This window comes from Microcaecilia unicolor, chromosome 10, assembly GCF_901765095.1.
Source record: "Microcaecilia unicolor chromosome 10, aMicUni1.1, whole genome shotgun sequence".
In the NCBI taxonomy this organism is placed as follows: domain Eukaryota; kingdom Metazoa; phylum Chordata; class Amphibia; order Gymnophiona; family Siphonopidae; genus Microcaecilia; species Microcaecilia unicolor.
In genome coordinates this window covers 53879960-53906006 of record NC_044040.1, presented here as the reverse complement: position 1 = coordinate 53906006, position 26047 = coordinate 53879960, and the positions used below count along the sequence as shown (strand labels likewise).

General features: G+C 45.2%; 1 protein-coding gene across 1 annotated transcript in view; it reads left to right on the top strand.

Annotated features, from left to right (window-relative positions):
* CFTR (CF transmembrane conductance regulator) overlaps window positions 1–26047 on the top strand; it is a 442294-nt gene that overhangs the window by 149950 nt on the left and 266297 nt on the right. The window contains exon 8 of the mRNA XM_030216424.1: window positions 13356–13602. Within this exon, the coding sequence (XP_030072284.1) occupies window positions 13356–13602 (247 nt within the window). The remainder of the gene's footprint in view (window positions 1–13355; window positions 13603–26047) is intronic.

Sequence of the window (26047 nt, the reverse complement as noted above, 5' to 3'; positions counted from 1 at the left end):
AAATGGAACATCCATAATACATCTTAATTTGAGGCTAGCTCAATGGACCCTATCAACCCAATGGACATAAGCCACAAATATGTAAGAATTTCCACACTGGGACAGACCAAAGGTCCATCAAGCCCAGCATACTGTTTCTAACAGTGGCCAATCCGGGTCACAAATACCTGGCAAGATCCGAAAAAAGTTCAAAACATTTTATGCTGCTTATTTAGAAATAGCAGTGGATTTTCCTCAAGTCAATTTAATAATGGTCTATGGCATAGGCGTAGTTTGACTGTTTTATTTGGGGGGGCAAGGGATGGGGCGGAGCATATTAGCATATTCATTTGCATATATACATATGCAAATGAATATGCTAATATGGAGGAAGGAAGGGAAAAAGAGCTGGCTTTTTGGGGGGAATAACCATAATGAATATGTATGAGATATCAAGCCAGCTCTTTCTCCCTTCCTTCCTTCCTTCCTTCCTCCCTCCTTACCGAGCACTCCCTCTTCATCTCCAGTAGTATTTCCCACCCTTCCCGTTGGTCCTTCCCATAGCATACCAGTGTTGACCTTAGAATGCATAGGCTCTATATGTAGATCCTTCAAGAGTAGTGTGTCGTGATTTAGGCTCTACAACCCGTTCTGATGTTTTGGTGCCACCGTCAAGTAAGGCCAACACACAATCTCTCCACTGCCAAACGCTATACACAAACTTGTACAAAAACACACTCATATCTTACTAAACCATAACAGCACTAATTCCAAGGACAGACTCAGCACGCAGCAATACCAGAAAAATTGAAACTTACATGCAAAATATCACAGATACACATTTCCAAAAGCTGACATATTCCAATTAATAAATTCTGAATAAAATACTTTTTCTACCTTTGTTGTCTTAATCATTTAGTTTTTCTATTCTCTTTGGTCCCAGTGTCTTCTGTTTTATGCAGTGCCTTCTTTATGCAGTAGCCCTTGTTCTACCCGTCCTCGAGTTTCAGTAGTCTGCCCTCAACGTGTCTCTCACCCCAATCTTCAACCTGTTATTCCTGTGTTTTGTGTTAATTCTCCCCTCTTCCAGCACCCTCTCTTCTATTTCCCCTCCTTTCTGTACAGCACCCTCTCTCCCTATTTTCACTCCTCTGACCAGTATATGCTCTTTCTCTCACACTCTTCTGTCCAGCAGATTCCTCCTCCCTTACTTCAATCCAGCATCCCTCCATGTCCCCTTCCCTTCCATGTCAGCTTCTCCATTATATCATTATTTCTTCTATGTCCAGCATATCCCCTCTTTGTCCCCATCCCCATACAATGTCTAGCACACCCCCCCCCCCATCATTTCTTACTCCCCATTTCCAGCATCTCCCCTGTCCTTCTTACTCACACTATGTCCCATCATCTTCCAATATCCCTTTTTCTCTCCCAGCATTGTCCCTGTATGCCCTTATCCCCTCTCTGTCCAGCATTGTCCCTTTGTGTCCCTGTCTCTATGCTCCCTCAATGACCACAATCTCGCTTCTCTGTCTCCCTGACACTCTCTTTTCTCTTCCCTTCCTCCTACCATCCATTCTCCCTTCTTTCCTCCTACCAGCTAATCCACATCTAACAATCCCTTCTCCCCCCCAATCCATCACCTCTTCCTCTCTGTTCATCATCCCCCCCCCAAAAAATATCCAGCACAGCAGACCTGCACCTCTCTCCCTCCATCCTGTAGATCCTCCTTCTGCCCTCCATTCACCCCTACCCACATGGTTCCATCACCTCGCTCCTCCCAAAGGTGCAGCTGAACAGTACCTCCATTTTTCTCCTTTTCTCACCCCCCCCATCCCGGTTCCAGCGTCTCTCCTTTTTCCTTCCTCCTCACTCACTTGCATTGATCGCTGCCGGTAGTGGCACTGCAGCCAGCCAGCAATAACAGCAGTCTGCTTCTGCCTTCCCTGCTACATGTCCCGCCTCCTCTGGTACAACTTCCTGTTCCGCATAGGCGGGACGTGTGGCAGGGAAGGCCGAGGCAGACTGTTGTAATCGCTGCAGCGCCGCTACCAACAGCCCCTGGTACCGAAGTTGAAGCGGCGAACGGGTGGCCGGCAGTAGTAAAGGCAGCAAGTAGCAGACAGGCTCGACTCCGCTTTCCTGCCCTCTCTGCGTCCCGCCTTCCTCTGATGTCATTTCCTTTCGGGCGGGACGCAGAGAGAGCAGGAAAGCGGAGTCGAGCCTGTCTGCTGCTTGCTGCTTTTACTACTGCCGGCCACCCGTTCGCCGCTGCGGGTCGTCGTCGTTTGGGGGGGGCAAAGCCCCCCCTCGCCCCCCCCCAGTCTACGCCCATGGTCTATGGACTTTTCCTTTAGGAAGCCGTCCAAACCTTTTTCAAACCCCACTAAGCTAACCTCATTTACCACATTTGATGGCAACAAATTCCAGAGTTTAATTACATGTTGAGTGAAGAAACATTTTCTTTGATTTCATATTAAATTTACTACTTTGTAGCTTCATTGCATGCCCCCTAGTCCTAGTATTTTTGGAAAGAGTAAACATATCTCCCCTCAGCTGTCTTTTCTCCAAGCTGAAGAGCCCTAGACTCTTCTGCCTTTTCTCATAGGGAAGTCATCCCATCCACTTTATCATTTTTGTCGCCCTTCTCTGTACCTTTTCTAATTCCACTATATCTTTTTTGAGATACCGCGACCAGAATTGAACACAATATTCAAGGTGCGGTCACACCATGGACCGATACAAAGGCATTACAACATCCTCACTTTTGTTTTCCATTCCTTTCCTAATAATACCTAACATTCTATTTGCTTTCTTAGCTGCCACAGCACACTGAGCAGAGGGTTTCAACGTATCATCAACAATGACGCCGAGATCCCTTTCTTGGTCAGTGACTCCTAACATGGAACCTTGCATTACGTAGCTATAGTTCGGGTTCCTCTTTCCCACATGCATCACTTTGCACTTGCTCACATTAAACGTCATCTGCCATTTAGACACCCAGTCTTGCAGTCTCGTAAGGTCCTCTTGTAATTTTTCACAATCCTCTCGTTATTTAGCAACTTTGAATAACTTTGTGTCATCAGAAAATTTAATTACCTCACTAGTTATTCCCATCTCTAGATCATTTATAAATATGTTAAAAAGCAATGGTCCCAGCACAGGCTCCTAGAGAACCTCACTATCTACCCTTCTCCATTGAGAATACTGACCACTTAACCCTACTGTCTGTTTTCTATCCTTTAGTCAGTTTTTAATCCCAATAGGACACTACCTCCATGACCTCTCTCCCATTTTCCTTCTGGAGTCTTTCATGAGGTACTTTGTCAAATGCCTTTTGAAAATCCAGATACACAATATCAACCGACTCGCCTTTATCCACATATTTGTTCACCCCTTCAAAGAAATGTAATAGATTGGTGAGTCAAGATTTCTCTTCACTAAATCTATGTTGGCTTTGTCTCATTAATCCATCCATAAGAAATCTTCAGGACGTCATCTCAGTCATCACTTCACTGTGGAATGCACTCTCCTGGTGGATGGTCCAATCAAGATTGGCAAAAAGAGTCAATCCATAAAAAGAAACCTAATGACAGATGCATCTAACCTGGTAAGGGGAGCTCATTCAGATGGACCCTAAACTGAGGGTCTCTGGTTCTGTTCAGGAAAATCTTTAACAAGGATCTAAGAACAACAGGGAATTCCCTAAAGATTTTCAGAAATTGTTTATCTAATTCTGATTCAGACAGACAACCAAGTTGCAATGTACTATGTCAACAAACAGGGAGGGTTCTTACCTCCTGTGTCAGGAAACTGTCTGATTGTGAAAGTGGGCTATTTCTTAGGGGATGTTACTCAGGGCCACATACCTGGCAGGGAAAGACAAATGTCTGGTGGGCAGACTGAGATGACTGCTGCAAGTGGTCCTTGTATGAAGGCGTAGCCTAGAAGATCTTTTGAAAGTAGAACATTCCCTTGACAGATCTTTTTGCTACCCATTACCGCAAAAAGTCTCTCATGTCTGCTCCAGAGCCAGACTAGGGTCAAATGGCAGACTAGCCTTGGATGTTTTCATTCATTGAGGTTAGAGGTTTCTTTATGTATAGTCTCCAGTACCTCTCATAGCAAAACTTCTTCTAAAATTCAAGCAGGATTGAGGGTTCATAATTCTGACCACCCCTTATTGGCCAAAATAGTAATTGTTTCCTCTTCTTCTGGAGCTTTTCTCTAGAGGTCTATGGAGGCTGGAATTTTTTCCAACATTGATGTCCTTAGCCCTTACAGCTTGGGTATTGAGAGGATAGTAGTGGATTCACTCTACTTGCCTGACGCTGTCCCTCAAGTCCTGTTGGCTTCCAGAAGAGCTTCCACTAAAAGGTCATATAGTTTTAAATGGAAGAGGTTTGCTTCCGGTGTGAAGGCAAGGTCCTAGAACCATTTTTCTGTCCTACACAACAAAAACTGCTTGAATACCTTCTACATGTAATTATTTAATATTTTTGGGATTTTATTACCACTTTTATGAAGAGATTCACCCAAGGCGATGTACAGCAGTTATAGTTTAACATAAAACTTACAATTTTACTAGACTAAAATGACCAAATATAAGCATAAATACAGTCAATGAGGTAAACTTGGAAACAGCAAATTGAAACCTAATAATAGGACTAATATAAAACAGTATCATGCATATCATTTCTCTTCGGTTTCTGTTACCTCCCTATGTCCAGCTTCTCCTCTCTCTTCTTCTTCCACACCAATGTGTCTCCAATCCAACCGAGCTTCTATCCTTCTCTTCCCCCATCCATTCCAGCATCTAGTTCACCTGCCTACCCTCTTTCACTTTCTCCTTTCCATTTGATTCCCTCTTTCTTATTATCCTTGGTTCAGCATCTCTTTCCCTTCCCTGTAACCCCCCTTCTTCCAGGGTCCAGCCAGCACCTCTCTCCTTTCTCTCCAGCACCCCTCTCTTCCCATGGGTTCAGCCCCCACCTCTCTCCTTTCCCTCCAGCCCCCCTCCTCCTTCTCCCGTGGGTCCAGTCAGCACTTTTTTCCTACCCCTCCCCCATGGGTGTCACTCGAGGAGGTTTTGGAGTCACACGTTCCTGCAGCTAGTAGACAGTGATTCACAGAGCTCCATGGCCTTCTTCCTGACAAGTCCTCCTGTCTCTACTGAAACTTCCTAAATTTCTTTCTGCAATAATTCTGCACCAGGCGAGAAATTGCTTCAACATTGTGTTTTCAGAAATACTTTTGCTGTGGGTAGTCAGGGAGCTTGGGTACCAAGCTTCAAATTGATGCTGCAGTAGAGTGACACTTGAGGTCATTTGACCAAAGCATAGTCTACTTATGCTGTTATAAACAAAGAGCAAACTTAACTCCTACCAGCACAACTGCAGCTTTTCTCCTACACTTGACCTTAGCAGTAGGTTTGTGTTACCTAGTCCTGAGGGGGCTTGTTTTTTGGCACAAACATTGGCATAGTGATTACTGGCTTCTGAGACATTAGGCCTCAGCACGGGCTAGAATTTTGCTACAGGCTGTGTGCCTAAATTAATCTCTGGATATTTTTTAATGGAGTTCCTGGTGGGCCAACTGGTTTGCATGTGCAATGGCTTGTATTTCCAGTGGTTTCAAAGTGTGTGCCAGTTGCCAGTGTGGGCAAGACCCATCTGAGTGGCAGATAACACAAGCGTGTTTTCTTGGTACAGCTGCCTATGTTTCACTTGTGGGTTCAACAACTGGTTCGCTGGAGGGCCAGCCATCTTATCTCTAAGCAACCTCTGCAGTTCAAGTTTTGCAGCAGGTCCTCAATTTTTTTCTACTTCACCTTCACGGTTTTACCGCTAAGAAATCAACCTTCATTATTGGGGAAAGTAAAGTAATGCATTCCTTATATGCCACAATGTATTCTTGGGTACTGAGGGAGTTCGGGATGTTTTGTTGCTTTCTTCAACCTTCATGATGTTGGCAGAAGTAAGTTCAGGCTAAATGTAGTAGTTCTTGCCCCTCGATTAGTATTTCTCTCCTGTTTTCAGTTATGTACCCCTGATGCAGCCTGTGGGTGAAACATAGCCATGTTGGGTTTTATTATGTATTTCCTGATAAATATTTTTTTAAAACTTAACCAGTCCTTTTTAACCATATTAAGGGTTCCTTTTTACTAAGTGTGCTAATGAATTTAGCGTGTGCTAATGATTAGCACATGCTGAATGTTGCATAGCCCATTATGTAGCTATGAGCTGCATAGCACTTAATGCACACTAATTTGTTAGTGCTTGCTAAATTTGTTAGTACACCTTTGTAAAAGGACCCCTAATTATTATATTGTGAAATGATCTCATTGCTCCTTCCTGGACCTTAGTACGAGCATAGTTCCTCTTTTTCTTTATCCACAGACTTTGTACCTTTGAAAATTGAGGTAAAAGATACCTATCACCCAGAGACACTTGCACCTCCTTTTTCTTCAATGTACAATTTTCTGACCCAAAACAACATACATACTTTTGAAAATACATAAAGTCCTTGTTTTTCAGTTCCTGTCCTAACCCCACCCCCCTGCTTTGTTTATTTGCAGATAGAGTGGCAAGAATGGCTTGAATTTTGCCTTCTAAATTTAGATGCTCAAAAGAATCCATGGTTTTATTGCTTGTATATCTCTCAAAGACAAAAAAATGCAATCCTCTGTTGAGAAACCTGAAAATTCCATATGCAGTCTGTTGAACATTAGCAGCTTATTTTCGAAAGAGAAGGACACCCATCTTTCGACAAAAATCGGAATATGGGCGTTCCTCCCAGGGTCGCCCAATTGGCATAATCAAAATCCGATTTTGGGCATCCCCAACTGCTTTCCATTGCAGGGGACGACCAAAGTTCCCGGGGGCATGTCGGAAAGCGTAGCGAAGGCAGGTCTGGGGCGTGCTTAACACATGGGCGACCTCAGCCGATAATGGAAAAAAAGAAGGGCGCCCTGACAAACACTTGGCCGACTTTATTTGGTCCAGTTTTTCTTGCGACCAAGCCTGAGAAAGGTGCCCAAACTGACCAGATGGACACTGGAGGGAATCGAGGATCACCCCCCTTACTCCCCCAGTGGTCACTAACCCTCCCCACCCTAAAAAAACTTTAAAATATTTTTTGCTAGCCTCTATGCCAGCTCAAATGTCATACCCAGCTCCATCACAGCAGTATGCAGGTTCCTGAGCAGTTTTAGTAGGTACTGCAGTGTAGGCGGACCCAGGCCCATCCCCTCCTAGCTGTTACACTGTGGTGGTAATGTGAGCCCTTCAAAACCCACCACAATCCACTGTAACCCATATCTAGGTGCCCCCTTCACCCTAAGGGCTATGGTAGTGGTGTACAGTTGTGGGGAGTGGGTTTTGGGGGGCTCAGCACCAAAGGTAAGGGAGCTATGCACCTGGGAGCAATTATGAAGTCCACTGCAGTGCCCCTAGGATGCCTGGTTGGTGTCTTGGCATGTGAGGGGGGGACCAGTGCACTACGAATGTTGGCTCCTCCATGACCAAATGGCTTGGATTTGGTCGTTTCTGAGATGGGCATTCTCGATTTCCATTATCGCTGAAGACCGGGGACGACCATCTCTAAGGTCGACCATCTCAACCATTTAGGTCGACCATCTCTAAGGTCAACCTAAATGTTGAGATTTGGGCGTCTCCGAACGTATTAGCAAAACGAAAGATGGTATGCCCATCTTGTTTCGATTAATACGGGTTTCCCCGCCCCTTTCCGAGGATGTCCTGTGAGTGGCGCCCTCAGGAAAACTTGGGCACCCCGTTCGATTATGCCCCTCTATGTATGCCCTGGTAGTGCTTTGGAAATGATCAGTAGTAGTCTTAGCAGTATAATAGAGAGTAGGTATCATTAGGACCCAAGAACTTGAAAAAGTTAGAGTTAGCCTGTTGCTAATGTTATGTTTGTGGTGATGCACGTTATGTTTGTGGTGGTACTAGCAAGGTGATTTCCCTTTTTCATATGGTGCTAGAACAGAGCTTCCCAAACTGTGGTTGCAAAACCTAAATTTTGGGTTTTGACCTAGGTAGGTATTTCATAGAATATCATTATTCTCCGAGGACAAGCAGGCTGCTTGTTCTCACATGTGGGTCGACGTCCATGTCGGCCTAGAAATCAGCATTTTGCAAGCAAAATATGAAAAAAAGTTTTACCAGAATCTTCTGATTTTCTGCCCGTCGTGCGAGCGCGTTACTTCAGGTGTTTTTTCTCTATGTTGAGTTGCGGTGTTTGCTATCACTGCTCCTCTCAGGCCCAGGAGAGAGTCTTCGTTTTCTTCGATTATTCTTGTCAAATATATTTTAAATTTAAAAAAAAATAGAGAATATCTTTATTTTTGTTAGTTTTTCTCCCTTTTAAAGTTTCCTTTCATTTTCAACGCGGCCGGATTTTTCCCCTTATTTTTGTGCCTTTTTTCTTTTAACAGGCACAATCGCGTCGTTTGATTTCGCTGAAGCCATTTTTCCTTCCATGTCATCAAAGACTCCCAGTGGCTTCAAACGTTTTACTTGGTGCAACCTGACCATCTCAGGTACCGATACCCATGCCTGGTGTATCCAGTGCCTTCGGCCCGACCATAGCCCAGCCGCTTGTAGTCTGTGTCTTCGTATGAAGAAACGGACCCAAGCGTCTCGAGAAGCCCAACGAGAAAAGCTTTTTGGGGCTTGGCCCAGTCCTTTGACGTCAACATTGACATTGGTACCAAGGTCGGCGGCATCGACATCGACGGAAGCATCGACATCGGTAGAGGAGGTAATGGCTGCTGAAAGACCAATTTACGCAGGGAGAAGTGAGGCATCGAGTGGGTCTCCACCTGCCTTGAGGTCTCCTGCTATGCAGGCCTCCCGGGACTGACCTTCGTCAGAACCGGCCCCGAGGAGGCATGAGGATTCCATGTCTTCCTCATCGATACCGAGTCTCGATGACGGGCGTCGAGCAAAGGCGAAGAAGCACCGTCATTTTTCTCCTTCAACATATGATGCAGGGAGCTCTGGGGAGTCAGGGGAATGGGCACCTGAGAAGCGTCAACACCGAGAAGATCGCTCCCCCTCTATTCAGGAGGTGCTGATGCGTCGGTCTTCTGGCAGCCCAGTACCTGCTCTCGAGCCTTGACAGATTCTTCCACCGGCTCCTTTACTGACCCCGCAGCCTTGTCCGACGGTGGCTCTCGACGAGTGCATCAGGGCCCTGCTTCCAGAGCGTCTGGAAGGATTGCTGCGCCAGTCTGCTTCCGTGTCGTGGGTGCTTGCGCCTTCCGTACCATCTGCTGCAGTGGCATCTGGCCCTTCACCTGTGGTGAGGTCCGTGACCTCGGTGCCGCCTGTGGCATCGGTGTCAGCTGCCACCCAGGTCGACTCCCCTTTGACGTCAGTGGAGGAAGCTTCACTGCAGTCCAGGTGGGCGTTGACTTCTCGGGACCGCCATCGAGGACGTTGCTCCTCGGCGTCGAGGCAGGCTCAGTTTCGGACTGCTCTGAGGGATGTCTTGTCCGATACTGAAGATGAGCGTTCGTGGGAGGAAGAGGAAGAGGAAGATTCCAGGTATTTTTCTTCTGACGAGTCCTATGGGATTCTCTCTGAACCTTCCCCTCCACCAGAAAGGAGACTTTCTCCTCCTGGAGAGTCTATCCTTTACCTCCTTTTTCCGGGAAATGGCTGCGGCTATTCCCTTCCCTATGGAGGTTGAGGATGAGCCCAGGGCTGAGATGCTCGAGGTCCTGGATTATTCTTCTCTGCCTAGAGAGGCTGCAGCGGCTCCTTTGCATAATGTATTCAGGAAAGTCCTTATGCAAAACTGGTTGTTCCCTCTGTCTAATCCCATGATCCCGAAAAAAGCTGAATCCTAATATCGGATCCACGGTGAACCTGGTTTGATGAGGTCTCAGCTACCTCACAATTCCATGGTGGTAGACTCCGCCCTCAAAAGAGCCAAAAGCACTAGGGACTATGCCTCGGCGACCCCAGCCAGAGAATCTAGAACTTTGGACTCTTTTTGGAGGAAGACATATTAGGCCGCTATGCTCGCTGCCAAGATCCAGACTTACCAGGTCTTTACAAGCGTCCACTTGCGGAACTCGGTGAGGCAACTGTCCAGCTTGGTTGATGCATTCCCTCTGGAGCAGGCCGAGCCTTTTCGCCAGGTGATCAGGCAACAGAAGGCATGTCAAAAATTCCTGGCCAGGGGTATGTTCGACACTTTTGATGTAGCATCCAGGTTCGCTGCCCAATGTATAGTGATGCGTGTCTCTGACCTGGATCATTCTGTCCAGCAGCGGATGGCGGATGTTCCTTGCCAGGGGGATAACCTTTTTGGTGAGAAAGTAGAGGTTCTAGTTGACCAGATCAAGAAACACAATGATGCTATGGATTCTCTCTGTTGCCGGGCGTCTTCTGCTACTGCCTCCTCATCTAGGAGGTTTTTTTTGGAAGGAATAGGAGTGCTCCGTATTCCTATGCTAGGCATAGGTACACTCCTGCTTCTCGGAAGCCTGCCCAGGCTCAGTCCCAGCGCGCTCGTTCTTGTCAACAGCATATGCCTAAGGCCACTCCAGCTTCCCAGCAAAAGCATGGGACGGGTTTTGACTGGCTCCAGTTCAGCATAGCCTCAGTAAACGTATCCGTACCGGATTACTTGCCGGTTGAGGGGAGGTTAATGTTTCTTCACCAAAGGTGGCCTGTTATAACCTCCGTCTGGTTAGGATACACCCTCAATCTGGAATCCAAGCCTCCAAATTGCCCACCGGGAGCTCAGTCCTACAGCTCCCAGCACAAGCAGGTACTTGCAGAGGAACTCTCCGCCCTTCTACAGGCCCAAGCGGTCGAACCCGTTCCACCAGGGGAAGAAGGGCTGGGATTCTATTCCAGGTACTTCCTTGTGCAAAAGAAAACAGGGGGGATGCTTCCCATCCTAGACCTAAGGGCCCTGAAGAAATTTCTTATCCGAGAAAAGTTCAGGATGGTTTCCCTAGGCACCCTTCTTCCCATGATTCAGGAAAACGATTGGCTATGCTCTCTGGACAAAGGATGCTTACACACACATCTTGATACTTCCAGCTCACAGGAAGCATCTTTGATTTTGACTGGGAACACAGCACTTTCAGTATCGTGTACTGCCCTTTGGTCTGGCGTCTGCGCCCAGAATGTTTACAAAATGCCTAGCTGTAGTCGCAGCATCTCTACACAGACTGGGAGTGCATGTGTTTCCTTATCTTGACGATTGGCTGGTGAAGAGCACCTCGAAGGAAGGTGCTCTGGATTCCATGCAAATGACTATTCAGGTGCTGGAGCTACTGGGGTTCATCATAAATTATCTCAAGTCCCATCTCACCCCACTCCAAAAATTGGAATTCATTGGAGCTCTGCTGAACACTCAGTCAGCTCGAGCTTATCTTCCCGAGGCAAGAGTGAACAACCTTCTGTCCCTGGTGTCAATGGTTTGAGCGTCTCGGCAGGTCACGGCTTGGCGGATGTTGAGACTTCTGGGGCATATGGCCTCCACAGTTCATGTAACGCCCATGGCACGTCTACATATGAGATCAGCTCAATGGACCCTAGCTTCCCAGTGGTTTCAAGCTGCGGGGGATCTACAGGATGTAATCCAACTGTCCACCGACTTTCGGAGTTCTCTTCAGTGGTGGACGATTCCTTCCAATTTGACTTTGGGACGACCATTTCAAGTTCCTCAGCCACGAAAAGTGCTGATGACGGATGAATCTCTCCTAGGGTGGGGAGCTCATGTAGATGGGCTCCACACTCAGGGAGCCTGGTCCTTTCAAGAAAAAGGTCTGCAGATCAACCTCCTGGAATTAAGAGCGATCTGGAATGCTCTAAAGGCTTTCAGAGATCGGCTGTCCAACCGAGTAATCTTAATTCAGACAGACAATCAGCCACTGAATACCTGCCATCTGAAGTACTTCACCTGGAAGGTCATTTTCATGGTGGCTGTTACTTCAGCTCATAGGGTCAGTGAGCTTTAGGCCTTGGTAGTATATGCACCTTATATCAGATTTCATCACAACAGAGTAGTCCTCCGCACGCACCCTAAGTTCCTGCCAAAGGTGGTGTCGGAGTTCCATTTGAACCAGTCAATTGTCTTGCCAACATTTTTTCCCTGTCCTCATACCTGCCCTGGCGAAAGCAGTTTGCATACCTTGGACTGCAAGAGAGCATTGGCCTTTTACGTGGAGCAGACAAAGCCCTTTAGACAGTTCACCCAGTTGTTTGTTTCTTTTGATTCCAACAAGAGGGGAGTCACCATCGGAAAACGCACAATTTCAAATTGTCTAGCAGATTGCACTTCCTTCACATATGCCCAAGCTGGTCTGACTCTGGATAGGGTTACCATATGGCTCCAGAAAAAGGAGGACACATTGATCCAGTCCAGGTTTTGCTTCCATTAAAACCAATGGAAGTAAAACCCAGACTGGCTCAATCTGTCCTCCTTTTTCTGGAGCCATATGGTAACCCTAACTCTGGAGGGCCATGTTAGAGCCATGGCTGCGTCAGTGGCTCACTTAAAGTCAGCCTCCATTGAAGAGATTTGCAAGGCTGCAACATGGCCATCAGTCCACACATTCACAACTAACTACTGCCTTCAGCAGGATACTTGACGTGACAGTCGATTTGGGCAGTCAGTGCTGCAGAATCTGTTCGGGGTTTAGAATCCAACTCCACCCCCTAGACCCATTTTTGTTCTGTTCCAGGCTGCACTCTCAGTTAGTTGTTTATGGCTTCTGGTCAATCTAAGTTATGTCCTCGCCATTGTGAGGCCCAATTAACCAATGTTCATTGTTTTGAGTGAGCCTGGTTGCTAGGGATACCCCACATGTGAGAACAAGCAGCATGCTTGTCCTTGGAGAAAGCGAAGATACTCTGAGGACAGCAAGCTGATTGTTCTCACAAACCCGCCCACCTCCCCTTTGGAGTTGTTATTTGCTTCTTTTTATGCTTTTTGATTTAACTGAGGTAACGCACTCACACGACGGGAGGGAAATCGGTCCACGCATACGCGCCAGAAGACTCTGGCAAAACGTTTTTAAATATTTTGCTTGCAAAATGCTGATTCCTGGGCCGACGCGGATGTTGACCCACATGTGAGAACAATCAGCCTGCTGTCCTCGGAGAATACCTGCTACAGGTAAGTATCTTCGCTTTCCGTGCCACTTGAGAGTTGTGTGCTTTCTGTGGCCACGTGAATTGGGATTTTGGCCCCAGAAAAATCGATGAGTGCTGTCTTACAATATAACAACAGAATCATGGGACTAGGTATTCTTTTCTAAGGCAAGTTGCTGTGCTCCAATTTGGAACTGTCAGCCTTTACATTAATTTTTTGTTCTTGTTTTCTGACAGAGCCGAACTGAAGCTAACACAGAAAGCTGCCTATGTTAGATACTTCAACAGCTCAGCCTTCTTCTTCTCTGGTTTTTTTGTGGTGTTTTTATCTGTGCTACCCTATGCACTGACACGTGGAATTGCACTCAGACAAATATTCACCACTATCTCATTCAGCATTGTTCTTCGAATGGCAATAACTAGGCAGTTCCCTTGGGCTGTACAGACGTGGTATGACTCTCTTGGCGTAATAAATAAAGTACAGGTACATTAATCATTTGCATTCAATTATTTTACTGTCTATGAAAACTATTTTTTTACTGTACAGTGTTAAATATTGCTCTAGCTTATATCATATGGTTTCCTGAAGTGTTATGGCAAAGAACTAGATGTACTATAGTGTGCTACCACATTAGCTTGCACTAACACATATTTAACAGGCATTTACTGCAGGTCTCATTTTGTGCAATGTGTCCTGTTTACTAATAACACTCAGTAATGGCTAGCCCAAATTTTTCCCCACTGTGGATTATGGCCTTAATAAGTTCCCCATAGGTGTAACATTTCTCATTACATGAAATGTCATGAAAATGTTAATCTTAATAGGAAATGAAAATGGCAGAGATCAGTTAAAGCACTGCATCCCTGATGAAGCCTGAGGGTGAAAGAGGCCCCGTTGGGAATAGATAAGTGTTCTGCTTGCTGCATAAGTCATGATAGATTGAGGTCTAGTGGGTACAGCTTTGAATGAGCCCTGATTGAGCACTAACAAAACACTCCATAGACTGGTCCGCTGGGTGCTGTATTACCACGGACATATGAGGCCTTTTCCCTTTCTTTTCATAGAATTCCTTTTATAGAATTGTTGGAATAGGCTGTTTGGCATCAGTCATATTATCCACTTTGGGTCTGGAGATTCTTAGTAGCAAAACCATCCTTAGATCTCATTGAACTTAAAAACAAAGCTGTATTTGAAAATGGGTTAGAGGTGCAGTAGTTTGTACAACGGTGAGACTTATCTTCTTATTTTAATTGTCTTCTTTTAATTTTGCCCTCAAATAAGAGCTGCTCCTTCTAAGTATATACATTTGGAATGCAATGAGGTGCATTTCAAACTCAAGTGACTGTTATAATGAGGATTGGACTATATGTAGCTAAGGCTACTAATTTCCTATTCCTGGGATTGCTGTCAAAGAAATGCTCACAGATTGGTTAATAGGAAAATTAGTGCTCTTTGTCTATTGCTAACCACAATGGATCAGCTATTATGTTGCTAGCCCAGATATTAAGGGCCCCTTTTACAATGGCGCACTAGTGTTTTGTGCTCGCTAATCATTAGTGTGTGTTAACAATGCTAGGCACCTTTGGAAAAGACCCCCTAAGTTTTTTGTTCAGGATATAGAGCATGGTCCACAAAGCTCCTTTTCCATCCAGTATAAACTGTAATGCTTCTTTCTTCTTTTGCTGCCTCTGTTATAGTACTTATGTAGTAAATCACAGAAAATTTACATCTTCTCACCTGTCAGCTGGGTAAACAGTTACTGTAGTTTTCTGAAGTCTTTATATACCTTTTTTTTCCCCTTTATTTCGTTGAACATAACTTTTCTCTTTCATTTTGTCCAACACTCACAGCATCTTGCATAAGCATGTAGAAATCACAGAGCTCCATCTTACTCCAACCAAACTTTCCTTGGCATTGCAATAGTAGCAAACAATTAATAACTTTGATTGATTAAGATTTTACACTTTCAGACTACAATGAACACATTCATTTTCTTACCATAGACAAATCATGTAATTCATTATGGTTAAACACATACCTGTTTTGTATGATACAGTACTCTCCAAAGTAATGTGTATGGATTGGGTGGGGAAATTCCATGCTTCAACCACATCTTTCAAAAATATTTGTAAAGGCTTAGATACTATGTGATAGTTGCACAATTATAAAAATATATTGATGATTTTGTAGCCAAGATAGTATTGTAGCATGATGAAGACATCAGAATAATAAACATGAGAATAGTTTCATTTTATTAGTTCAATTGAATAATACAATTTATATAAAGAATGCATAAATGTATTTTATTCACCTAACAGTACAAAGAGCCATTACAGTGAATTGCTGAAATGCTTGTCATAACAAGTAAATATCTCACACCGTTTTTAGCATGTGCTAATTGTGTAGATGCCCATGTATTTATAGACGTCAACTTTTGTTTAAATTCAATTATTTATTTCAGTTTTGATTTAATGACATGTCTTATAAGTTGCTCAAGGTGGCAGTTGCTTAGTTAAAAAGTGGGCATGGCCATGGGTGTGGAATGGGAGGGTCAGGGGCATTTCTAAAATCTATGCACGTTGTTATAGAGCACACCAGGTCCACACATAATTTAGGTGTCAGGATTTATACCAAGTTTTATTTGGTGTAATTGCTTGCAACTAAATTTAGTTGTGTGGAGTAGTGCTTGGCATATTCTATATATCATACAAAAAATAGACTTATTCTATAAAGTATGTTTAAATTAAGGCATACTTTATAAAATATGCTTAGACGAATTTCATTTCTGTGCCGGTTATTTTAGGCATGATATATATAGAATGTAGTCCAAAATGCTCAGTGAGGTGGGCAGTGCTATTTACCACTGGCATTTTAAAAATCTTGAATTATATAATGATGACGTTTGTTTTTGTGATAACAGAATGGGATAATTAGTATTTTTAGATATTGTTTATTAAAGTTCATCCTGCTCATATATATTCCTCTATCCAAATCCACCCCTGCACATGATAATACATTTCCTATATCTACTAATCCTCACATATGCACTCATCCACATTCAGCTGGTGTAAGAGTTTGTGCCTAAATGCTGGAGATACACATGTAACTTATAGAGGGGCATAATCGAAAGGGACGCCCAAGTTTTCCTGGGGATGTCCTCGCAGGACGGCCCCGTGAAGGAGCGGGGAAACCAGTATTATTGAAACAAGATGGGCGTCCATCTTTCGTTTTGATAATACGGTCGGGGACACCCAAATCCTGAAATTTAGGTCGACCTTAGAGATGGTCGTCCTTAGACTTGGTCGTTTCTGATTTTCGGCGATAATGGAAACCGAGGACGCCTATCTCAAAAACGACCAAATCCAAGCCATTTGGTCATGGGAGGAGCCAGCATTCGTAGTACACTGGTCCCCCTGACATGCCAAGACATCAACCAAGCACCCTAGAGGGCACTGCAGTGGACTTCACAAATTACTCCCAGATGCATAGCTCCCTTACCTTGTGTGCTGAGCCCCCAAAACCCACTACCCAGAACTGTACACCACCACCATAGCCCTTAGGGGTGAAGGGGGGGCATCTAGATGTGGGTACAGTGGGTTTGTGGTGGGTTTTGAAGGGCTCACATTTATCACCACAAGTGTAACAGGTAGGGGGGCGATGGGCCTGGGCCCGCCTGCCTGAAGTGCAGTGCACCCACTAAAACTGCTCCAGGGACCTGTGTGCTGCTGTGAGGGACCTGAGTATGACATTTGAGGCTGACATAGAGGCTGGCACAAAATATTTTTAAAGTTGGTTTTTGAGGGTGGGAGGGGGTTAGTGATCATTGGGGGAGTAAGGGGAGGTGATCCCCGATTCCCTTCGGTGGTCATCTGGTCAGTTCAGGCAACTTTTTGAGGCTTGGTCGTAAGAAAAACTGGACCAAGTAAAGTCAGCCAAGTGCTCATCAGAGACGTCCTTCTTTTTTCCATTATGGGTCGAGGACGCCCATGTGTTAGGCACGCACAAGTCCCGCCTTCGCTACACCTCCGACATGCCCCCGGGACCTTTGGTCGTCCCAGCGACGGAAAGCATTTGGGGATGCCCAAAATCGGCTTTCAATTATGCCGATTTGGGTGACCCTGAGAGAAGGACGCCCATCTCCCGATTTGTGTCGAAAGATGGGCGCCCTTCTCTTTCGAAAATAAGCCTGATAGTGTTTTAAATGTATACGTATGAATCTTGCCTATGCTCCCAGTCTCTATCCTTGTGTATGCCTACCTGTCAAATATATGCTGTGTAAGATAGGCACTTTATTTACAGAGTAATGCTTAGGCAGAATTTCGGCATTATATGCATGTGTCCACACATCTACACATATATGCTAATATTCTAATTATACTTATAGGGCTCGATATTGGCCGGTTAAATAGCACTTATATTCAGTGCAAGATAGCCAGTTATCTCTGCTGAATATTAGCACTTAGCAGCTAGCCGGACAACTTAGCTGGTTAAGCACAAATATTCAGCGCTGAACCGGCTAAGGTGAGCGGTTAAGATAGCAGGCCTATCTTTATCCGCTATTAACTTAACCGTCTACTGCTGATTATTCACTTAGCTAGTTAAATTACTGTGGCCAAAGTTGAAACTGGATACTCAATGCTGGTGGCCAGATACGGCCCAGCATTGAATATCCAGGATCAGCGCTGTCACCGGCAGCTAACAAAACTGCCTGCTGCTGGCTGAAATCGGGGTGATAGCGTATAAATGTTAATGCCTAGTTTACAGAATTGCTCCCACCTTGTCTGTTATTACAATAATTCTCAAAAAAGGGACCAAAATTCACCACAAATCCAAAACCATAAATGTAGTGTCACTATTTTCAGAGGATCAAGTTTCTATGGGAAACAATTGCAGATTGCAGAATGTTCATGAGTTCACCCTTCCAAGAAAATATCCATCCATGCCAACAAACAGCCCCACACAACCCCCCCCCCCCCCCCCCGAATCACCCCACACACCACTACCATTTCCACACTCACCCACCCATAAGATTATAATATATAAGATGCATTCTGAGGTGCTAGCTTTGGTTGTTGTTTAATGTTTTTTAAACTGCTTAATTGTTTTGATTATAGTTATTTATCAAGTTAATCAAATAAAATGGAGCTGGATATAAATCAAAATTGAATATTTTTTTTATTTGACTATAAGGAATCTTAGAAGCCTTACAAACATTTTAAGTCTACAAACTGTGTTTTGTAACATAAATTTACAATAAAAGACTATGGTACTCATTTTCAAAGCACATAGACTTACAAAGTTATGTGGAGGCGTATTTACTATATAACTTTCAGGCTTATTTTTGAAAGTTATCGCCTGCCATTTCCTGACATAAATCGTGAGATGGCCGGCGATCTCTCAAAAGCGGCAAAATCGGTATAATCGAAAGTGGCTTTTTTGACAGCATTGCCGCTTTCCCGTTGCCTCGCCGGCAAAAGTTCAAGGGGGCGTGTCGGCGGCATAGCGAAGGTGGGACATGGGCGGGCATGGGCGTGGCTACCAGATGGCCGGCTTTCGCGGATAATGGGAAAAAAAGCGGTGTTAAGCAGTATTTCACCAGCTTTACTTGGTCCTTTTATTTTCACGACCAAGCCTCAAAAAGGTGCTCCAACTGACCAGATGACCACTGGAGGGAATGGGGGATGACCTCCCCGTAGTCCCCCAGTGGTCACCAACCCCCTCCCACACTAAAAAAAATAAAAACCTTTTTTGCCAGCCTGTATGCCAGCTTCAAATGTCATACCCAGCTCCCTGACAGCAGTATGCAGGTCCCTGGAGCAGTTTTTAATGGGTGCAGTGCACTCCAGGTAGGCAGACCCAGGTCCATCCCCCCCCCCCCCTACCTGTTACACTTGTGGTGCTAAGTGTTGAGCCCTCCAACCCCCCCAAAACCTACTGTACCCACATGTAGGTGCCTCCTTCAGCCATAAGGGCTATGGTAATGGTGTAGAGTTATGGGGAGTGGGTTAGGGGGATTTGGGGGGCTCAGCACCCAAAGGAAGGGAGCTATGCCCTGGGAGCTATTTGTATTTTTTTAAAACATTCCACTTGTGGTGGTAAATGGGAGCCCGTCCACCCCACCCCAAAAAACCCACTGTACCCACATGTAGATGCCCCCTTTCACCCCTTAGGGCTATGGTAATGGTGTAGAGTTGTGGGGAGTGGGTTTTGGGGGGCTAAATAACCAAGGGAAGGGAGCTATGCACCTGGGAGCTATTTTTAATTTTTAAAAAAAATTTTTGGAGTGCCCTCTAGAGTGCCCGTTGGGGTCCTGGCATGTCAGAGGGACCAGTGCACTACAAATGCTGGCTCCCTCCATGACCAAATGCCTTGGATTTTGCCGGGTTTGAGATGGCCGGCATTTTTTTCATTATCGCTGAAAACAAAACCGGCCATCTCAAACCCAGCAAACTCTGGCATTTGGCCGGGCTAAACTGTATTATCGAAAAAAAATGGCCGGCCATTTTTTTTCGATAATTGCGGTTCCGGCCAGCTGTTGCAGCAACCGCCGCCAAAATAGATCGCCGGCGATCTATTTTGCCGGCAACTGATTATGCCCCTCTTTGTAAGTCTAAATGCTTTGAAAATGAGCCTCTTCGTCACAGCTAATACTTGTAATGGAATTATATTATTTTGTTCAAGGATTATTTCCTTGCATGACATATATAATATGCATATATAAGTTACTGTATTTGCTTGACAAATCAGCATGTGAAGTTTAAGAAAAGAAAGGAATAATTATGGAATTTCATATGTGTTTTACTAGGATCTTTCTTTTTCTTTCACAGTCTAAAATAGCAATTGACAAGGACATAATGTAAATGCATTGTAAGAATAACAAGGAAATGTTATAGAATATAAATGAACAAAGGAAAATTTGGACTAATTGTCGCATAAAAATCTGAGGGTGAGAATAGGGCAGCAAGGAAAAGAAAACACCACAAAAGTAGAAACATCATTGAAAGAATTGTGTAAACAACAAAATTTTGAAAATCCATGTGTAAGGCTAGATTCAATATATGGCACCAAAAAAATTGGTGCCAGAAAAAGCACTATTCTATAAGCCATGCTTGAAGGTAGGTGTGGTTTAATGGAATAGTGCTTAGGCCCGGGAATTGCGCCTAACTAGGCGCAGCCATGTTGCACCAACTGACATGTAGTGCAAATGTACACACCTACATTAGGCACTGTTATTCTATAACAACAAACATTAATTTTAGGAACACCCCCATTACACCTAGGCTCCTCCCTTTTCTGTGCCCCCATTTCAGATCACATATAAATTTTAGGTGTGGATCCCATGCCTAAATTTACATGTATTAATGGTAATTAAATCTAATTAGTGCTAATAATTGCTTGTTAAAAAGCCCACTAATCTGCTCATTATTCAATTAAATTGCATGCATAAATTGGGCGTGCATGCCAATTTGTTTGTCCAGTTTTTGATGATGTTTATAGAATGTGCTGTTGAACCCATATAAAGTACACCAGATCATACTGTAGAACACAGACAAGGTAATCAGCAGCTTAACAGGTAACACTTAAAAAAATAAAAAAGTTAAAAAAATATCTTCCAACCTACATGTACATAAAAAAAGGAAAATAAATTCTTTGAAGGTAATTCTATAACAGGGTAGACATCTATTATTAAGGCTATTGTAGAAAGAAATATAGTCATCTACTTTTCCTTATAGAATACTAGCACAAATGGCAGAAATGCATTAAGGAACAATCACTTACAGTAACTCTGTGGCTGTTGTAAGTGCTCACGTATACATATGGATGATAGAATTCTATAGTTTACATGTATATGTGTGCACACTGTCCGTGCTCCACCCAGAGGACTGCCAATTGTAGAGGCTCAAGACTACAGGTTAAAGTCCTTCATATACAGAGGACAGACGCATGTACAGCACTTGACATGCACTTTTAAATTTTTAGAATCCATACAAACCAAATGCATGCTCATTATGCTTACCCCTAGTGGGCAGTTTGGGGTGGACCATTTATCTTTTTCTGCCATCATCTTCTTTAGTTACAGTCCTATAGGAAGCCCATTATGGTTTGTGGTTTATTAATGTTTGATATACCATTCTCAGTAAACGTGTCAGAATGGTTTACAATCAATATAGCATTTAAAAGAAAGAAAAACAACTCAATTCCTAACCATTCATACCAGCGTGCACATTCACAGTCAATCATAAATCAGAAACAAGTCATAAACACATACTATATCTAGCAGGAATCATGTAATAACTTGCAGCATAAAATGTTTTAAAATAAATAATTTTCTGTTGACAAGCAGGTTGAAGTCGGGCACAAGTAGCTCTCCCAGAGCACAGCCTTTAATATACAGTTCTGAGGCATGTGTGTATGCCTCTGCGCAGCAGTCATATATTGCCAGGCATGATGAATTGGTTAATATATCCTAGTTTAGCAATCAGTATTAAGAAAACAGAGGCTTTCATAGTTTCCTCTAAAAAAAAATGATCACCTGCAATACTTTGCCATTAAAGTAAATTATATTATACTTCTAGTGAAAATTGAGGTAAAATATTTAAGGTTGGTTTTGGACTCCCACTTAATGGTGAGAACTCATTTGAAAAAGGTTGTCTATTTGGTATTTTATGAAATGAGTATGTTGTTTAGATTGCCCTTAGGTCCCCGCCTTCTGATGACATCAGAAGGTGGGACTAGGGCATGACGAACGAACTCATCGAAGCAAGCAGGGAGGGAAGGCTGGAGACGCAGCAGGGCTTAAATAAGGCGGGCGCTTCAACGTAGAGGTACTAAACCAAGATTGGATGGGAGCGGGAGGGGACGGTGGGGGGCGAAGGAAAATCGCTGCACATGTTTGGGAGTGGGAGGGGAGGTAAGCATGATGCCCTCCTGCCATGCCTTACCTCTGTAATGGAGCCGGCTCGCCAAGAGCTGTCAAAATTAACAATCGGCTCTTGCGAGCCGGACAGAGCCGGCTCCAGCACACCACTGGCTGCGTGTCTCTGACCTGGATCATAAGACCCAGCAGCGAATGGCGGATATTCCTTGCCGGGGGGATAACCTTTTTGGTGAAAAAGTAGAGGACATGGTCGATCAGATCAAGAAGCACCATGATGCTATGGATTCTCTCTCCCGCCGGGCGTCTTCTGTACCCGCCTCCTCATCTAGGAGGTTTTTAGGAGGGAAGAGGAGTGCTCCCTATTCCTACAATAGGCGTAGGTGCACTCCTGCTTCTCGGCAGCCTATCCAGGCTCAGTTCCAGCATGCTCATTCTTGTCAACAGCGTGCAACTAAGGCCCCTGCGGTTCCCCAGCAAAAGCAAGGGACGGCTTTTGACTGGCTCCAGTGCAGCATAGCCTCAGAAAAAGTGTCCGTGCCGGACGACTTGCCGGTTGGAGGGAGGTTGATATTTTTTCACCAAAGGTGGCCTCTCATAACCTCCGACCGGTGGGTTCTTCAAATAGTTTCGGTTAGGATACACCCTCAATCTGATATCCAAACCTCCAAATTGCCCATCAGGAGCTCATTCTTACAGCTCCCAGCCAGGGGCGTAGCCAGACAACAGATTTTGGGTGGGCCTAGGCAAGAAGTGGGTGGGCACCAATGTTCTCCCCCCCCCCCCCACCCCCCCCCCACACCACCACCAAAAAATATCTCCACTGGCAGGAAAATGCTTCTTTCCATCTTGGCAGTCCTGCAGCAGGCATGCACTGAAAACTGAGCATGTGCAGGTGCCGTTATTGTGGAGAGTAGAATTTTGTTACAATCAGGGGAAAGTCTTCAGCTGGCAGAGCTTGGGATCTCCACCAGCTACCACAAAACATGTGCTACTGTTGGGTGGGCCTGAGCCCTAAGTGGGCCCACCTGTGGCTACGCCACTGCTCCCAGCACAGGCAGGTACTGCAGAGGAATCTCCGCCCTTCTAAAGGCCAATGCAGTCGAACCCGTTCCACCAGGGGAAGAAGGGCTGGGATTCTATTCCAGGTTCTTCCTTGTGCAAAAGAAAACAGAGGGGATGCGTCCTATCCTAGACCTAAGGGCCCTGAACAAATTCCTAGTCCGAGAAAAGTTCAGGATGGTTTCCCTGGGCACCCTTCTTCCCATGATTCAGGAAAACGATTGCTATGCCCTCTAGACTTAAAAGGATGCCCTATACCCACATCTCAATACTCCCAGCTCACAGAAGTATCTTCGATTTCGATTTGGGAACTCGGCACTTTCAGTACTGTGTACTGCCCTTTGGCCTGGCGTCTGCACCCGGGTTTTTACAAAGTGCCTGGCTGTGGTCGCAGCGTTGACTACGCAGACTGGGAGGCATGTGTTCCCCTTATCTTGACAATTGGCTGGTGAAGAGCACCTCGGAGACAGGCGCTCTACAGTCCATGCGGATGACTATTCGAAATGCTAGAGCTACTGGGGTTCGTAATCAATTATCCCAAGTTCCACCTTGTCCCGGTTCAGAAATTGGAGTTCATTGGAGCTCTGTTGGACACACGGACGTCTTGAGCTTATCTTCCCCAGGCAAGGGCAGACAATCTCCTGGCCCTAGTGTCCTTGGCTCGAGCGTCTCAATAGATCACAGCTCGGCAGATGGTGAGACTCTTAGGACACATGGCTTTCATAGTTCATGTAACTCCCATGGCACGCCTACATATGAGATCAGCTCAATGGACCCTAGCTTCCCAGTGGTGCCAGGCCACAGGGAATCTAGAGGATGTAATCCATCTCTCCACCGACTTTTGCATTTCCCTTCAGTGGTGGACCATTCGATCCAGTTGACCTTGGGACATCCATTCCAAATTCCTTAGCCACAAAAGTGCTGACGACGGATGCATCCCTCTGGGGTGGGGAGCTCATGTAGATGGACTTCACACTCAAGGAGCTTGGTCCTTTCAGGAAAAGGATCTTTAGATCAACCTCCTGGAATTACGAGTGATCTTTAATGCTGTCAAGGCTTTCAGAGATCGGCTGTCCAATCAAATCATTCTAATTCAGACAGACAATCAGGTTGCTATGTATTACACCAACAAGCAGGGGGGCACTGGATCTTGCCCTCTGTGTCAGGAAGCCATTCGGATGTGACTTTGGGTGCTCCATCACGGCATGTTTTTCCAGGCCACGTTTCTGGAAGGCGTAAACAACAGTCTGGCTGACAGGTTGAGCAGGATCATGCAACCTCACGAGTGGTCGCTCAGCATGGACGTAGTCCTCAAGATATTCCAAGTGTGGGGCACCCCCTCGATGGATCTTTTTGCCACTCAGATCAATCACAAAGTCCCTCAATTCTGTTCCAGACTTCAGGCCCATGACAGACTAGCGTCAGATGCCTTTCTCCTGCATTGGTGGACGGGCCTTCTGTATGCGTGTCGTCCCATACCTCTAGTAGGGAAGACTTTGCTGAAACTCAACCATGATTCTGATTGCACCCTTTTGGCCCCGTCAGATCTGGTTCCCTCTTCTTCTGGAGTTGTCCTCTGAATAACCGTGGAGATTGGTGTTTTCCAACCCTCATCATCCAGAAAGAGGGGTCGCTTCTACATCCCAACCTCCAGTCTCTGGCTCTCATGGCCTGGATGTTGAGAGCTTAGAGATGGCCTCTTTGGGTCTTTCAGAAGGTGTCTCCAGTGTCTTGCTTGTTTCCAGAAACAATTCTACGAAAAGGTGTTATTCTTTCAAATGGAGGAGGTTTGCTGTCTGGTGTGACAGCAAGGCCCTAGATCCTTTTTCTTGTCCTACACGGACCCTGCTTGAATTCTTTCTACACTTTTATCAGAGTCTGGTCTCAAGACCAACTCCGTAAGAGTTCACCTTAGGGCAATTAGTGCTTATCATCAACGTGGACAGCCTTTAGTTGTTCGCTTCATGAGAGGTTTGCTTTTGTCAAAGCCCCCTGTCCGACCTCCACCAGTGTAATGGGATTTTAACGTCGTTCTCACCCAGCTGATGAAAGCTCCTTTTGAGCCACTGAATTCCTGCCATCTGAAGTACTTGACCTGGAAGGTCATTTTCTTGGTGGCTGTTACTTCAGCTCGTAGAGTCAGTGAGCTCCAAGCCCTTGTAGTGCATGCACCTTATATCAAGTTTCATCATAACAGAGTAGTCCTCCGCACTCACCCTATGATCTTGCCGAAGGTGGTGTCGGAGTTCCATCTGAACCAGTCAATTGTCTTGCCAACGTTTTTTCCCCATCCACATACCCGCCCTTGTGAAGACAAGTTGCACACCTTGGACTGTAAGAGAACATTGGCCTTTTACGTGGAGTGGACAAAGCCCTACAGATAGTCCACCCAATTGTTTGTTTCTTTCGATCCCAACAGGAGGGGAGTCACCATCAGAAAATGCACAATCTCCAATTGGCTAGCAGATTGCATTTCCTTCACTTATGCCCAAGCTGGGTTGACTCTAGAGGGCCATGCCACGGCTCACAATGTCAGAGCCATGGCTGTGTCAGTGGCTCACTTAAAGTCAGCTTCTATTGAAGAGATTTGCAAGGCTGCAACGTGGTCATCAGTCCACACTTTCACATCTCACTACTGCCTTCAGCAGGATACCCGACGTGACAGTCGGTTTGGGCAGTCAGTGCTGCAGAATCTGTTCAGGGTTTAGAATCCAACTCCACCCTCCTAGGCCCATTTTTGTTCTGTTCCAGGCTGCACTCTCAGTTAGTTGTTTATGGTTTCAGGTCAATCTATGTTATGTCCTCGCCGTTGCGAGGCCCATTTGACCAGTGTTCTTTGTTTTGAGTGAGCCTGGATGCTAGGGATACCCCAATTGTGAGAACAAGCAGCCTGCTTGTCCTTGGAGAAAGTTTAGATACATACCTGTAGCAGGTATTCTCCGAGGACAGCAGGCTGATTGTTCTCACAAACCCACCCTCCTCCCCTTTGGA